The 16,129-nt window shown below is 51.7% G+C and overlaps 6 protein-coding genes across 6 annotated transcripts; 4 read left to right on the top strand and 2 right to left on the bottom strand.

The window, feature by feature from the left end:
* Positions 1–12: 12 nt before the first annotated feature.
* Positions 13–1,632, bottom strand: BJY04DRAFT_179981 (uncharacterized protein). The gene has a single exon (XM_073709985.1). The coding sequence runs from the start codon at positions 1,460–1,462 to the stop codon at positions 104–106; it is 1,359 nt and encodes a 452-aa protein (XP_073575379.1). The 5' UTR covers positions 1,463–1,632; the 3' UTR covers positions 13–103.
* A 138-nt stretch (positions 1,633–1,770) lies between these two features.
* Positions 1,771–5,775, top strand: BJY04DRAFT_136014 (proteasome regulatory particle base subunit RPN2). Its single transcript, XM_073708585.1, has 5 exons — positions 1,771–2,150; positions 2,254–2,423; positions 2,485–3,008; positions 3,058–5,298; positions 5,355–5,775. Exons 1-5 carry the CDS (start codon positions 2,011–2,013, stop codon positions 5,655–5,657), a joined length of 3,378 nt encoding a protein of 1,125 aa, XP_073575378.1. The 5' UTR covers positions 1,771–2,010; the 3' UTR covers positions 5,658–5,775.
* A 191-nt stretch (positions 5,776–5,966) lies between these two features.
* On the top strand, positions 5,967–8,674 carry BJY04DRAFT_179977 (putative acyl-CoA dehydrogenase). Its single transcript, XM_073709984.1, has 5 exons — positions 5,967–6,726; positions 6,800–6,811; positions 6,870–7,138; positions 7,188–7,929; positions 7,988–8,674. Exons 1-5 carry the CDS (start codon positions 6,612–6,614, stop codon positions 8,479–8,481), a joined length of 1,632 nt encoding a protein of 543 aa, XP_073575377.1. The 5' UTR covers positions 5,967–6,611; the 3' UTR covers positions 8,482–8,674.
* A 275-nt stretch (positions 8,675–8,949) lies between these two features.
* BJY04DRAFT_179975 (uncharacterized protein) lies at positions 8,950–9,803 on the top strand. Its single transcript, XM_073709983.1, has one exon. It carries the CDS (start codon positions 9,028–9,030, stop codon positions 9,298–9,300), a length of 273 nt encoding a protein of 90 aa, XP_073575376.1. The 5' UTR covers positions 8,950–9,027; the 3' UTR covers positions 9,301–9,803.
* spt5 (transcription elongation factor spt5) lies at positions 9,645–12,931 on the top strand. The gene is made up of 4 exons (XM_073709982.1): positions 9,645–9,737; positions 9,803–11,280; positions 11,329–12,068; positions 12,125–12,931. The coding sequence occupies exons 2-4, from the start codon at positions 9,908–9,910 to the stop codon at positions 12,739–12,741; spliced, it is 2,730 nt and encodes a 909-aa protein (XP_073575375.1). The 5' UTR covers positions 9,645–9,737; positions 9,803–9,907; the 3' UTR covers positions 12,742–12,931.
* Positions 12,932–12,979: 48 nt separating this feature from the next.
* triA (putative mRNA capping nucleoside-triphosphatase) lies at positions 12,980–15,926 on the bottom strand (the record flags this gene model as incomplete). Its single annotated transcript, XM_073719427.1, has 3 exons — positions 12,980–13,648; positions 13,719–14,165; positions 14,232–15,926. 3 exons carry the CDS (start codon positions 15,924–15,926, stop codon positions 13,478–13,480), a joined length of 2,313 nt encoding a protein of 770 aa, XP_073575374.1. The 3' UTR covers positions 12,980–13,477.
* Positions 15,927–16,129: the final 203 nt, after the last annotated feature.

Below are 16,129 nucleotides of genomic sequence, written 5' to 3'. Positions count from 1 at the left end.
TTTGAGAACAGGTTGAGAAAAGGAAATTTGTCTTGGAAACTGAGGAGGCGAATGTTGCCCGCTTTCTAAAAGTAAAAGCCTATCCAGGATTAAGATCTTAATATCAAGTTTCCGGTAGCAACCAAGCGGGATCTGGATCTTCATCTTCATCTTCATCGTCCCCTTTAGCTGACTGCTGATGGTGACTCTGCAGTAGATCAGCCGGAGGTTCGGGATTATCCACCCCTAGAGGATCCAGTTGAGAATCGTTGTTTACGGCGTGAGGAGAGTCTGCAGAGGTTCCATTCGGAGCTGATCTGATGTCCTTCTCCGATATATTAAAGACCTCCAGAAGCATCCCACGCGCTTCTCGAAGGGCTTGAAGCTCTGCCGAGATGCAGCAGACAAGGAGTTTCCAATTTCTTTCCTCCGCGTGATCCAGGTGTTGTTCTACATGATCTGTCGTCTTTTCCAGGTCTTCCAATATGACATGGACCAAGTCATCTTCGCCATTTTTCGCATCATTTTGTAGCAGCTGAGACTGAGATCGAATCGACTGACGCATCACAGTCCGTAGGCGTTTCTCGAAGCCCGATATGTCCTCGACCACCTTTTTCCACACAGCGCAGCCTTCATCAAGTGCCTCGATCTCGGTATGTACCTCATCTTGCCTTCTCTGCAAATCGATTTGTTCAGTTGTCCAATGTTCTTCTGCCATTTCAAGAGTTCGTCGGCTCGCGTTCAAGGAGTAGAAGTTGTCTTTTGCAGCATTTGTTCTCTGCGGTTTGATAGGTGGATTTGACAGAAACCTCCTAACGTCCGACTCGAGAAGCGATAAGGAGGCTTTGTACGAGGACAATTTCGATTCCACGGAGTTTTCAATCTGAGATAGCTGCTGAACGATATTCCGTTGCTTTGCCTTCATTCGTGACAGCTTGTTTTCCATGTCATGTATCTCCACCTCGAGCCTCGAGCTTTCCTCACGCAGGTCCTTGGTTTGCTGAGTTTCCCTATCATTCTTGATATCCGAAATGGCTCTTTCTAACCCCGAGCGTTTGGTGATGAATTTGCTAATCTCATTCAAACCAGAACCTCTTTCCTCTAATTTGAGAGAAAGTATCTCCTGTTCTTCCTCACGCAGTGTCATCAGATCATACATAGACGTGAAGATGCCTTCTCGTGCTGAGCGCAGTCCTATCTTCTTCCTCGGCGGCTGTCTGATAGGCACTGTCCAGACGCCTTGGACGCTCATCCGGCCCGAAGACGAGGCATGGCTATCGTTTGATACACTCCCTTCGGGTTGTTGCCTATTAAGACCAGCTAAAAGTCCCTCACTTTGGGCATCTATTAGTAGCTGTAGGTTACGTTGTATATATTTAGCCTGTCGCTCAACGTAAATCAGGGGATCCTGATGGTTGGAGGACGCTTTAAGGGGTGGAGGTATCAAGCTCTGGCTCATTCTATGTGGAAGAATGGTCGACATTGTGATGTAAAGAGTACGGTAAACAATGCGGCTGAGAATGGTTCGGAGCTTGCCACTTGTCAACGAAAGAGCTCACTGTGTCGGAGCAGAATAATCACGACGCGCAGCAGTGATACTAAGCGAGCAAATTGGCATCAAAGAGCATGTTCAAGAAGCGAAGAATCGGCCACAGCAATCGGAATTAAAGCTTCCTGGGAAGTGCTCACATGAGGCTTCTTTATCACGCGCTTGGCCGCATCACGTGACAGCTCTAGGGCGGGCTGTAGGAACCACGGGCACCTTTCCGACAGCTTCCATCGCCTGTTGACGTGTGCTTGCTTGCCTCTTACTCAGTCCTCACATCTTCCTCTTCTTGTATTCCACCCTTTCCCCATCTTTCCCGCTGTACTATCTGTCTTTTGTTCTTGACTTTTTTGAGGCCTGTATCCCTCTCTTCACGGTTTCCACCACGCCCGTCTGAAGCTCCCTCGAAGCTGTGACCTCGATCTGTCTAGCGCTGTCATCAGCTATCCTTCAGCTACTGGCTTTCCGAAATCGCTTTTGTCAGGATGGTCGGGCTTGCTTCCGCCGCCGGTCTCGTCGGCTTCCTTTCAGAGCCTGACGCAGAGCTGAGAGTGTTCGCTCTGAAGACGCTAAACTCCCAAATCGACCTCCTTTGGACGGAAGTGGTTGATTCGGTACCGCAAATGTTTGTTTCCCATCACGTTCCATACCAATTTTTCATCGTCGCTGCTTGCACTGCTAGTAATGAACTGCATATTCTTGTCGGCTGCTAATCAGATGATGTACAGAGAGGCACTTTACGAAGATGAATCTTTCCCGGAACGCGGTCTTGCCGCCTTAGTTGCCGCTAAGGTTTACTACCACCTTCAAGAATACAATGAGAGTATGGTGTTTGCTCTTGGTGCTGGGAAGCTGTTTGAGCTGGACAATGGTGGCGAATTTGAGGAGACTATAATAGGTGTGTATCTCAGAATTCTGACCTCTGTAGACTGGTGATTTCTAACACGATTGCGCTGCAGCCAAGTGTATCGACACATTCATCACATTATCAGCGTCCCAGCGACCTACAGCAGGTGACCAACCTGCAAACCTGAACAACGCCTTTCCTACTTCCGTTGAGGGCGCCAGCAGCACCTCTGCCAGCCTCACGTCTCCGATTACGCCTTTCTCACAATCAGCATTACCGTCAAAGTCGCTGCTTTCCAGACAGGAGGTGACGGGTGCTGACGGAGCTCATCCGACAGGGGAGGATATCAACTTCAAAGATGTCGAAACTCCGCTCGTCCTCAAGCGAGGTGTTCAGGGCCAGCTGCAAGCTGTCGTTGAACGCTTGTTTGAGCAATGCTTTATCCAAAAGCGCTATCGCCAGGTGATTGGAATCGCTATCGAAGCTAAGAACCTGGACGTCCTTCGAAGAACCATTGTTCGCGCCAGTGAAGACGAGAAAAAGCAGAATGGTGAATCCCGACAGAGCGAGGAGCTTATGGAGTACGTGCTGGACATCTGCATGGGTGTTGTTCAGGAACGAGGATTCCGCAATGAGGTATTACACTTTGATCACCCTTGTCATCGTAAGCTGACCGATAATCAAGATTCTCAAGCTCATCCTTGACCTGCTGAACGAAATCCCCGCGCCCGATTACTTCTCGATCGCAAAGTGCGTGGTGTACCTGAATGAGCACTCTATGGCGTCTGTCATCCTTCGCCAACTAGTTGAGAAAGGAGACGCTCGGTCACTCGCAGTTGCCTATCAAATTTCTTTCGACCTCTACGACAACAGCACCCAGGAGTTTCTCCAAAAAGTCCACCAAGAGATTTCCGATCTCGTGCCCGAAAAGAGCGAGTCTGAATCTCAGGCAAAGGAGGATCAGGATGAACCCAAAGAGTCCGATTCCTTATTGGAGAACCAGTCTTCGTCAATCGGCGCCAACGACGAGTCCAAATTGTCCACGGAGGCCCGCACCGCCTACAAGAACATCCTTGATATTCTCGATGGGCTAAGGACGATTCAACTGAACATGGAATTCCTACACCGAAATAGCAGAGTGGATATTGCTGTTCTCAACAAGGTCCGAGACAGCTTGGAACCCCGCAACTCCATTTTCCACACGGCGGTGACCATCTCCAATGCCTTCATGCATGCTGGAACGATACGCGACAAGTTCTTCCGAGACAACCTGGAGTGGCTTGGAAAGGCGGTTAACTGGTCCAAATTCACTGCCACAGCTGCCTTGGGTGTTATCCATCGCGGCAACCTGAACCAGGGCCAGAAGCTCCTTCAGCCATACCTTCCCAAGGAGAACATCGCTGGTGTCAACGGCGGTAGCAATTCCGTCTACAGCAGCGGTGGTTCGTTGTACGCGCTTGGTCTGATTTATGCCAACCACGGTGGGATGGCTGTTGATTTCATTCGTGATCACTTCAAGAAAGCTACCGAGGAGGTTATTCAACATGGTGGTGCTTTGGGTCTTGGTGTCGCTGGCATGGCGACCGGGGACGAGGGTATTTACGAAGATTTGCGGAACGTTCTCTACACCGACTCCGCGCTTAATGGTGAAGCCGTTGGCCTCGCCATGGGTTTGGTCATGCTGGGAACCGGCAACATGAAGGTTCTTGAAGATATGATTCAGTATGCTCACGATACACAACACGAGAAGATCGTCCGCGGTTTGGCAATGGGTATGGCTCTTATCATGTACGGTCGTCAGGAAGCTGCCGATGAGCTGATCAATGGTCTTTTGGGTGACCCCGATCCAACTCTTCGCTATGGAGGTATCATGACCATCGCTCTTGCCTACTGTGGTACTAGCAGCAACAAGGCTGTCCGAAAGCTCCTTCACGTTGCTGTCAGCGATGTCAATGATGATGTTCGACGTGTTGCTGTTCTGAGCTTGGGTTTCATTTTGTTCAGAAAACATCAAAGTGTGCCCCGCATGGTTGAGTTGCTCTCCGAATCATACAACCCGCATGTTCGATACGGTGCAGCGATGGCTCTCGGTATCTCGTGCGCTGGAACCGGCCTTGATGAAGCAATTGATCTTCTGGAGCCAATGCTTAAGGACTCGACTGACTTCGTGCGACAAGGAGCACTTATTGCCCTGGCAATGGTTCTCGTGCAGCAGAATGAAGCCATGAACCCCCGGGTTAGCACACTGCGCAAGACTATGCTGAAGATGGTTGGTGACAGGCACGAAGATGCAATGGCTAAGTTTGGCTGTGCTATTGCTCTTGGTATCATCGATGCTGGTGGCCGAAACTGCACAATCAGTCTGCAGACACAAACGGGCAACTTGAACATGCCAGGAATTGTTGGTGCCGCTGTATTCATCCAATACTGGTACTGGTTCCCTCTTACGCATTTCCTCTCACTCAGTTTCACGCCAACCTCAGTGATTGGTGTGGACCAGAAGCTCGAAGTCCCTGTGTTCAAATTCCACAGCAACACGAGACCCAGCCTCTTTGATTACCCACCTGAGCAGCAAGTAAAGGCCGAGGAAGCTCCGGAGAAGGTCAAGACAGCCGTTCTTTCCACCACCGCACATGCCAAGAGGCGCGCGCAACGTCGCGAGAAGCAGGCAAGGCGCGAGAGCATGGATATTGACCAAACTCCTACGACCCCTAAGGTGGCAGATCAAATCCCTGATAAGATGGACACCGACGAGGTCAAGGTGGAGGACGAGCTGAAGGACGGTGAGAAGGAGGCTGCTGAGGGCCAGAAGAAGAAGGTTGAACGCGAGAAGGTTGGGTATGAGCTCGAGAACATGTCAAGAGTCCTTCCCACCCAGCTCAAGTATCTCACATTCCCCGACCCACGGTATGAGCCTGTCAAGCGGGTATGTATCTGTTCCAGCCCCTTCGACGGAACTTTGGAAAGCTAATATGGCTATAGCCCACCGGCGGAGTTGTTGTCGTTCTAGACAAGAACCCAGAAAAGTCTCGAGAGGTTATCGAGCTGAAAGCCAGCAAGGAAACCAAGCAAGCTGCGGGCCCCATCGAGACTGGACAAGACCGCCTACAAGCCGCGATGAGTGCGGCTGGTCTGCAGACGCCACAACGGCATGGAGCCGGTGCGGTCTCAGGGGCTAGTGCTGCTGCCGGAGTGCTGACCGCCGTCGATGAGGACGACGACGGAGAGGAAGCGCCTGTTCCGGAGGAGTTCGGATACACCAGTGACGGTGAGGAAGAATATTAAGGGCGGTAGAGGATGCGCAATAGAGCGCGGGCTGTATTACTAGATAATATAAATCTATGTCTCGAGTGACAGCGGTTGTTAGGTACTGCATAGCATCTTGGAATGTTTACTAATACACATATCTAGTCCAGGCTCTATTTTGTATAAAAGCATTCCATAGCGGCAAGCCAATCGGGCAGTCTCCGAATCGGTCTGCATCGGCTGGTTCCCGATTGAGCTCTTCAAGATGCTGTAGGGCTAGCCTTGATTGGCAGGCGATGCGATATGAGTTCAATTGCCCGCCACGAAACCAAAGCATTTTCACATGCCAACAGGCACAGCAGATCAAGCCACAAGGTCGACTCGACTCTTGAGATCATAGGTCACGTGAGATCAGCGTGCCTCGGCAATTCCCCATTACGGGAACAGACTGGGATCGCAGAATGACGCATGGGAGCGACAACTGCACCAATCAAAAGCAAGAAAATGACCTGCAGCATCAGCTGGCCGAGGCGCACCAACACATGAGCACATCAGAAAAGTGCCGATTGTGCTTGGAGTCCTCGAGAAAAGGACGCTTCATATAGCCATGAGACGCTGGATTTGTCCCTCCGTGCTGACCGGCATGTGAAGGGGCTTCTGTTTACTCATTTCCTGCTTGCTGCTGACCAGAACTCACCGAGGAACTCTTGGTTCTGTAGGAGCAAACACCTGCAAGTCTGCGATTACCGACTCTCTTTTTGGCCTCTTATCCGAGACCAATATCCACCTTTGGCTTTGCTATCCAAGGTCAGTAATTCGTTTCCGTTCATTGTTGAATGCTTCTTATATTCCTCCACTCCCGTCCTCTTTCAAAGTTTTTCTCTTACCCCAGATTATTCTTCCCCATACTTTATCTCCCACGCCGCTTGCCAGTATAGACATCTGATTTGTCACCTGAGCATACAGTGCGACTGCTGTTAGTATTCCAGCATCATGGCCAAAACATTCAGCAAAGAGGACGTGGCGTCGCATAACAAGTCCGACAACCTTTGGATCATCGTTGATGAGGATGTGTATGACTTGACCAAGTTCCAGGACGAACATCCAGGTATGTTCTCCCAGTGCGGCAACCTCTGTACACTTTAACTTTAGCATGTGAAACTGACGTTGGGCGCTCGCAGGTGGAAAGAAGAGTATGCTCCGAACCCCAAGATGCGCCAGTCTCGCAAATACTGACCACCCTCGCTCCAGTTCTTACCAGAGTCGCCGGAAAAGACGCTTCAAAACAGTTTTGGAAATACCATAACGATGGTATCTTGAAGAAGTACAAATCACAGTTACAGGTTGGATCCTTGGACTCAAAAAAAGCAGTCGAAGCTCCCGCCGCGGAGGTCAAGAAGGAAGCAGCCCCCAAGCCTCAAGCAGCACAGGTGGTCGATGTTTCAGCCGCGAAGTCTTCAGAGCCGCAGGAGCCTTATGGTGATCTGATTCCTTTCGCGGATCCGTCGTGGTACCAGGGCGTAAGTTCTCCCGATTTGCGGGATTGAACCTCCTACTGATCGCGGATAGTATCACTCTCCATACTTCAACCAGACCCACGCCGCTCTCCGTGCGGAAGCCCGCCAATGGGTTGAGACCGAAATCGAACCATACGTGACGGAGTGGGATGAGGCTAAGGATGTCCCCGCCAAGATCTACAAGCAGATGGGTGAGCGAGGATACCTTGCTGGCTTGCTGGGAGTCAAATACCCTGTTCAATACACCCCCCATCGAGTGCAGTCGGTTGCTCCAGAGAACTGGGATCTCTTCCACGAAATGCTCCTGACCGATGAGATCTCCCGCGCTGGCAGTGGTGGTCTGGTTTGGAACTTGATCGGTGGCTTCGGTATTGGTTGCCCTCCGTTGGTGAAATATGGTAAAAAGGCGCTTGTAGACCGAATCCTGCCTGGCATTTTGGCCGGAGACAAGCGCATCTGTCTTGCTATCACCGAGCCTGATGCCGGAAGTGACGTTGCAAACCTTACTTGCGAGGCCAAGCTTTCCGAGGACGGTAAGCACTACATCGTCAACGGCGAGAAGAAATGGATCACCAACGGTATCTGGTCTGACTACTTCACGGTTGCTGTTCGTACCGGCGGGTCCGGGATGAACGGGATCAGTGTTCTTCTCATCGAGAGAGAAGCTGGCGGTGTCAGCACCAGGCGCATGGACTGCCAGGGTGTCTGGAGTAGTGGTACTACTTACATCACATTTGAGGATGTCAAGGTCCCCGTGGAGAACCTCATCGGCAAAGAGAACCAGGGTTTCAAGGGTGGGTCAAGCCCTTTACTTCAACACCTTGCTTTGATTTGATGCTAATATGTGGCCAGTGATCATGACAAACTTCAACCACGAGCGCATCGGCATCATCATCCAATGTCTCCGATTCTCCCGTGTCTGCTACGAAGAGTCCATGAAATACGCCCACAAGCGCAAGACCTTCGGTCAGAAGCTCGTAAACCACGCCGTCATCCGCATGAAGCTAGCACACATGGCCCGTCAAATTGAGGCAAGCTACAATTGGCTCGAAAACATTATCTACCAGTGTCAATCGATGGAAGAAACCGAGGCAATGCTCAAGCTCGGCGGCGCCATTGCCAGCCTTAAGGCCCAATCAACCACCACATTCGAGTACTGCGCCCGCGAAGCCAGCCAAATCTTCGGCGGTCTGAGTTACAGCCGTGGCGGCCAAGGTGGTAAGGTCGAGAGACTATATCGGGACGTGCGCGCGTACGCTATCCCTGGTGGCAGTGAGGAGATTATGCTGGATCTCAGTATGCGTCAGAGTCTTCGTGTGCATGGGATGTTTGGCATGAAGCTTTAGAGTCTTGGGAGTCGCTTATTTCGTTTCTTGGGTATTCTGTTTTTGGAGAGTCAGTTCCATTTGTTGGCATAGAAAGACTGCCCTTTTTTCGGGATACATCTTGTACAATATTTTGAGAGTACATTATCTTGGTCTTTAAGAGATTTTTAGATGAAGATTGTTCTGAATGCTATCAGGAATTTTACGAGAAAAACAGCGCTTGTGGTTTGCGTTCAACAAATGCGAAACCTTCCGGGGTCGTCGAAATATATTTTCTGTACTGCCAGTGTAGGTGACGGATGAGAGTTGTTGTAGGCTAGAACTACTCCGTACTGTGATAGATATTCTTGAAAACAGCATGGTTGCTTTTATAGCCATGAAACTTCTTGCTTGTCACACTTAGATATCTTTATTTTAACACCGACATAAATAGGATCCAACATAGTAACTAGCAGCTGAATGGGAAAAGAAGAGGACGGAATAAATAAAGCGTTGTTAGACAGGGCCAGGCTAGAACAACATCCGGCAGGGCATAAACACCAAGCGCGCAACGATCCTGACTTCTCAATGAAACTCGCCTCTTCGAGCTGCCAACTCCCAAGCGCAACAAATACCCTTTGTTCAAAGCAGGTCGCTTGGTGCTTCATTCCTGCTTCTCTGGCGTGGGGCATTTGCATCCCAGTCCATTGTCCAGTTTTCCCCTCGACTCACTTTTCTTTCAGCTCCCGAGAACTACGTTGCCATCGCGGACTTCGGCGCATGACCGAACGAGAACGCAGCCGTTTACAGCTTGAAGATTCCACCATCGCCGCGCACTCACTTCTACCGTTTTTCTCTTAAGCGTCGACACCTAACTCTTTGGATTTACGTTTAGTCCGTGGTCCAATCACTATCCGGAAACCCTCTGGCTATCCCTCGAACTCTTCCATCGATCTTCGCCCTCACACATAAACCACCACGAAAATGTCTCGGAACATGCTGGATCAAGATTTTGGGTCTGATGAGGAAGACGATGATTTTAACCCAGCGCCCGTCGAGGACTCCGACAATGAGGACGTGAAACCGGCCCAGGTTCGTACATCTGGTCATTCTATGAAAGTCTACGAGCTGACGAGACGGTAATGAAGCCTAGCAACCGCAATCGCTACGAGGAGACACAAGACGGAGAGGACGATGACGACGATGCGGAAAATTCACGTGGCGAGGACGATGAGGAGGAGGAGGGTGATGAAAACGATGACGACGACGACGACGATGATGATGATGAAGCTGTTCAGGTGGGTGCTCTCTTACGTATATTAAGCCGTTGAATAATAGCTGATTGGTGTTGTTTCCTGTATAGAGCCGGCCGGTGAAACGCAGAAAGGGACCGGGTCTTCACAACTTTATCGATGTCGAGGCTGGTGTTGACGAGGATGAAGACGAGGCCGATGAAGATGAGGAGGAGATGGGATTCGGCAACGAGTACCACCCAGATGACGCCGAAGCGCTCCCTGTCGGTGCTGAGCTCGACGAGGGCCGACACCGTGAACTTGATCGCCAGCGTGAAATGGAGGCAAGCCTGGACGCCGAAAAACAAGCACAGTTGCTCAAGGAGCGGTACGGACGGAATCGCGCCGCTGCTACAGACGCCGTTATCGTCCCCAAGCGACTTCTCCTTCCTAGTGTTGACGACCCCAGTATCTGGGGTGTCCGCTGCAAGGCTGGAAAGGAGCGTGAGGTTGTGTTTGCAATTCAGAAGCGTATTGAAGAGCGGCCACCCGGTGCTCGAAATGCGATCAAAATCATCTCGGCGTTCGAGCGTGGGGGTGCGATGAGTGGTTACATCTACGTGGAAGCGCGGAGACAGGCCGACGTTATGGATGCTTTACAAGACATGATGAACGTCTATCCTCGCACGAAGATGATCCTGGTACCTGTCAGGGAAATGCCGGATCTCCTTAGAGTGCAGAAGTCGGAAGAGCTCAACCCTGGTGGCTGGGTTCGCATCAAGCGTGGCAAGTACCAAGGCGATCTGGCTCAGATCGAGGAGGTGGAGACGAACGGTTTGGCTGTGACTGTTCGCCTGGTTCCTCGACTCGATTACGGTCTAAATGAGGACTCCGGTGCTCCTATGGTCGACCCCAAGAGAAAGCGAGCTGGCGCGAATGCGGCTGTTGCTCGACCTCCCCAGCGGTTGTTCAGTGAAGCCGAGGCGAAAAAGAAGCATAGTAAATATATGACTGCCACCGCCGGTCTGGGTGCAAAGTCATGGAACTACCTTGGTGAGACATACGTTGAAGGGTTCCTGATCAAAGATATGAAGGTGCAGCATTTGGTCACCACAAATGTCAATCCCCGCCTTGAAGAAGTTACGATGTTTGCTCGCGATTCTGAGAACGGCACTTCGAATCTCGACCTCGCCTCTCTCGCAGAAACCCTCAAGAAATCCACCGCAGAAGAGTCGTACCTTCCCGGCGATCCAGTCGAGGTGTTCAAGGGTGAACAACAAGGTCTCAGCGGCCGCACTAGTTCGACCCGGGGAGATATCGTGACTATCTTGGTTACAGAGGGCGAGCTAGCTGGCCAAACGATTGAAGCCCCTGTCAAGACCCTTCGCAAGCGCTTCAGAGAAGGTGATCATGTCAAGGTCATTGGCGGCAGCAGATACCAAGACGAGCTGGGTATGGTTGTGCAAGTGAAAGATGACATAGTCACCTTACTTAGCGACATGAGCATGCAGGAGATTACTGTTTTCTGCAAGGACCTTCGGCTTTCGGCTGAGACTGGTGTTGACGGAAAACTTGGCATGTTCGATGTCCATGACCTTGTCCAGCTAGAGTGAGTTGCTTGTCTTGTCTTCTTTGAATCCTACTAATAAATAAACAGTGCCGCGACCGTCGCTTGTATTGTTAAGGTTGATCGTGAATCATTACGGGTTTTAGACCAGGATGGTTCCATTCGCACAATCCTTCCCACCCAAGTCACTCAGAAGATCACCCCCCGCCGAGACGCTGTGGCCACAGATAGGAACGGTGCTGAGATTCGACATGGCGATACTGTCAGGGAAGTGTATGCCGAGCAGCGGAATGGTGTTATTCTCCATATTCATCGCTCTTTCCTGTTCCTACATAACAAGTCCCAGGCTGAAAATTCCGGCATTGTTGTCGTGCGCACCACCAATGTTGTGACGGTGTCCGCGAAAGGAGGCAGGAACACAGGCCCTGACCTTTCGAAGATGAATCCGGCTCTGATGAGGAGTGGTGCCCCGGGTGGCATGATGCCTCCTCCATCTAGAAGCTTTGGTAGAGACAGACTCATTGGCAAGACAGTTATGGTAAGGAAGGGGCCTTTCAAGGGACTCGTTGGTATCGTGAAAGACACGTCAGACGTCCAGGCACGAGTGGAACTTCATACCAAGAACAAGATTGTGACCATTCCCAAGGAGCTTCTTGTTGTCAAGGACCCTATCACTGGCCAAACGATCGACATGTCTCGTGGCAGGGGAGGGTCACGGGTCCCCCAAGGTGGCTCTGCCGCTCCACCATCTGGTTGGCAGGGTGGCCGTACTCCTGCCGCCGCCGATTCGTCAAGGACACCAGCCTGGGGTGGGGCTGGCTCATCTAGAAGTAAGTGTCTCAAGATTCTACTCATAAATTTCTCTAATCTAATATTATTTCTGCAGCTCCTGCTTGGGGTGGAGGCGGTCTGGGTTCTCGCACACCTGCCTGGAAGGCCGACGGATCACGAACATCAAATCCCTACGATGGCAGCCGCACAGCCTACGGAGGGGGTACAGGGTCACGCACGCCCGCATGGAACTCAGGGGCACGAACACCTTATGGCGGCTCCGGCTCCGGCTCCAGCGACTTCGATGCTTTCGCAGCTGGATCCCGGACGCCCGCCTGGGGTGGCGCCACTGCCAATGCCGGCGGCCGTACGCCTGCCTGGTCTGCAGGTGGCTCTACCACCAGCAGCAAAGTCTACGACGCTCCTACGCCCGGAGCGACATACTCAGCACCTACACCAGGCGCGTATGGCGGTGCGCCAACACCTGGCCTCTCAGCACCGACCCCCGGAGCTTGGGCCGACAGCGCACCGACCCCTGGTGCTTACAACGCTCCAACCCCAGGTGGGCCGTCGAGGAGGGCTTACGACGCGCCTACTCCAGCAGACTTTGACAACGGCAGCCATCCGTATGATGCGCCAACGCCCGCGATGGGTGGCGCTGCTGCGACACCAGGTGCAGGAGCATACGATGACGGCGGGCCGAGATACGAAGAAGGAACGCCCAGTCCTTGAAGTCCTTGATCATGTTTGCTCTTTTCTTTCTCAATCTGGGGTCCCTAATGAGTTCAAAACTTACACTGGCGTTATTCTGTCTACCATCATCATTTTCATCGCATCTTGATATTCCTTCTACAGATGTCATTAGCTACTCTCCAGTATATTACTGTGTATCATCAATTAAATAAATCATTCATCATATAACCATGTATTTCTCCCGCATCGAGGTCCTCAAAGTCACCTCCAGATCAACTCTCGTTCACCGAAGAATACAACCGTAAACTAAGTCTTGCTCCTGAATCTCTCTGAGGGAAGAACTACGAATACTCTGGCGACTCGAAAAACATCACTGGTAAATTGATTCACCAAGCTCCCCCCGAATCATTTTCATTCCATCCCTTTTGAAACCGGTAATGAACACTATGTATAAATATATTAAAACATGAAGTGGAGAAGGAAAAAAGAGATTGAAACTCGTTAACTGGCCTTCCCCGGACGCTCCTTCCCTTTCTCTCTGGTTTTGTTTCCCACTCGCTCCTCCTTCCTTGCGTCTTTTGCCCACCAACCACGGAATGAAAGAGATAAGAAAAGGGTAAAAAAAAACAACACCAAGTCGAATCTTCTCTATATCATGAAGAACAAAGAAAAAAGAGAAATAAATAGAATGTGCTAAAGCTCAACGACGCAAAAGACGAAAACAAAGAAAGACAGACATAAAACAGAACCAGACGTATATCACAGTGTTTATATATCACGGCGGTACTGCCCGTGCCAGGATCCGGATATTGTCTAGGAGGCCCTTAACGAGGTCTTCGTATTGGTTTGAAGGGTCCCCAGACATGGCAAGTTGGCCCTGTCGGCGGATTTCGGCGGCCGAGACTTCGACTTCTAGTTCGTGTTCGAATTCGCCTTTGGCAGAGGGCTGGAAAGGGGTAAGTTAGGACCAAAAAAAAAGGGAGGGGGATTGTAAGGAAAGTAGGATAGAGACATACCTCAGACCTAGCAACTTGCGTCAGATCAACCTGATAAGCTAGATGTCTGTAGCTCATGCGGTCTTTATTGCGGTCACTAGCACCCCGGCCCGTGTCAGCGGGCGTGAGATGTGAAATGTCGCCGTCGTAGTTCATTTCGAGGTTGACGCTGATGCGATAGTCGACGCAGAAGCGGGGGTTATGAATGTCCAAGTCGGCAACTCTGCATTTGACGATTTTGGCGAGAACCTCGCCTGTTCGTTGGTCAACAGTGACTCGGACTTTGGGCTTATGGCGTGGGTTGAGGTTTTGGCGGATGATGGGGGGCAGGTCGGAGGGTGAAACTTCGTAGAACATGTCTCGTTCTTTTTTATGGGCGTATGAGAGGGGAATACGGCCGGGGTTGGCCTGGGGCATGGAGGCTTTGACGGTTTCGTTGAGGAAATTGTTCATGGCTCGGTGTTGTGCCTGTGGGAATATTAGTTTCTGGAGACTGAGAGACTGACTGGGGGGTGGTGAACCGGTAGCACGTACCTGCGTCATATTGCTCTCGAAATTTGTCCGAAGCCGAGTATTGTCTTTATTGATGACGCTTTCTGTGAGTATTGGCAGGTGTAACCTTTCACCACGATCAAGATCCATAAGCTGACCCAGCTTTGCCTCAATCTCAATGATGGCTCCTTGACCGACAGCTGTTGCTCCGGCGGGGCCAGCCATGGCATCATTTCGCATGACTACATGCTTGAATAGAAAGTCGCAGACGACTTTGGTGATGTCTTCAAATGGTATGAATCCACTAATTGAAGGCTCCCATGGCCCTAAGCTCTTTAGCTGGGCTGGCCCTGTTGACTGGACGGCTTGCGCTGGAGGCGCTGGTTGGGAAGGCTGCGAAGGTTGCGCTGGAGTTGGTGGACCGTTCACAGCTGGACTCTCCCGTTTGATCTTAGGAGGAGATGCTGTTTGAGTAAGGGCTTGTTGACGCAGAACCCAAGGGTTTTGCGACGTGTTCCTAATGTGCTTTGAAATTGGCGGCATTCGATTTGGGATCATTGGGATCCTTCCTTTGGTCCTTGCGGCTTGTCGTGCAAAGATGGGAGGCTCATTGTAGCGTCTGCGTTTGGGTGCAGGAGGTTGCGGGCTCGAACTAGCGGACTCCGCCGTGAAGTTTGCCTTTGGCCGAGGCTCTGTTTTGACTTTGGGAGAGTCGTGTACCACTGGCCCTAGAGATGAGGGAGAGCTATCAAACCGAGGAGCGGCCGGTGCTGTTTGCATAGGTTGGGATTGAGAGCTTTGGGAAAGGCCCCGACTATTTTGTGCTACCACGCCGTTCTCCCTGTCAATCCTGTGTTCGGTATGTCCCGCCACGCTGTCGCGTCGGACGTTTGGAGGAAACGCTGTCTTCGGGCTAACGCTCTCATCGGACTCTCTTCTATCGGTAACTGCTGACGCCCGCCGAGGCGTTTGGTCAAATGCCCTTGAATCATGCCTTATGGCGCGAGGGACTGCGGTTGGTGACATGTGCATTTGAACATCTTGCCCGACCCATGGGCTAGAGGCGCTGTGAGAGAGAGAGTCGTGACCAGAAGATTGTGGGCGGGCAGATGACGGTGATGAGTGATGATAAAGAGCAGCAGCGGAGCCTCGTGGCGTACCGGGAAGTGAACCTTGTGCCTGAGGAGAAAATTGTTGGGATGAATGTGGCTGTGGAGGAGCAGCTGGCGGGCTCTCTCTGTGGGGGAATGAGTGCGAAGTAGAGGAATAAGGGGTCAAGACAGACTGTATGGATTGAGAGCGCTGGGGAGCTATAGGCGATTGCTGCCGTGGCTGCTGATGCTGCGGATGGTTGTAGGCGACAGGCGCGGCGAAAGAGTCACGCGAGGCAGAGGGCGCGTAAGGTGCGGGCGGCGGACTATGACCGCGCTGAGACTGCGCACCCGTATTTATGGACGATGGAGCTTGATACTGATAGGGGGATTGTAGAGAGCCGTAGGAGGAGGATCGGTCCGGGGAGGTTTGGGCGCGCTGGAGCGGCGGAGGTTGCTGCGCTGGCCCGTTGGGATAACCGGACAAATAGGACGAGGACGACGCCGGCGCAGATTGATCGTGGGTAGGATAAATTGGTTCGGACGGTTTGCGAGTGAGTTGCGACGGTGGGCGCTGGGGCGGGGGGGATGGAGGGCGACGCGAAGTGCCAGCAGCATCGCTGTTCATGATCGTGCGCAAATCCATGGCGACTTGGAAGATCGCTGTTAGTTGGAGCAAAGATGAGATGGGCACGAGACAACACACCTCCTTCCACAACACCCCAAAGCGGATGATGAGGGAGTTGGCGTCTATCAAGGACGGAATGGCGGACAAAGAGGCGAAGTTGATGGAGAAGACGACATTTAGGGGATGAAAGGGTGAGAGTGAAGCTGAAGGCAACGATAAGA

This window comes from Aspergillus karnatakaensis (assembly GCF_047715665.1).
Source record: "Aspergillus karnatakaensis strain CBS 102800 unplaced genomic scaffold BJY04scaffold_6, whole genome shotgun sequence".
NCBI classification, from domain to species: Eukaryota; Fungi; Ascomycota; class Eurotiomycetes; order Eurotiales; family Aspergillaceae; genus Aspergillus; species Aspergillus karnatakaensis.
The sequence above is the reverse complement of the archived record's forward strand: the minus strand, read 5'-3'. Positions and strand labels throughout refer to the sequence as shown.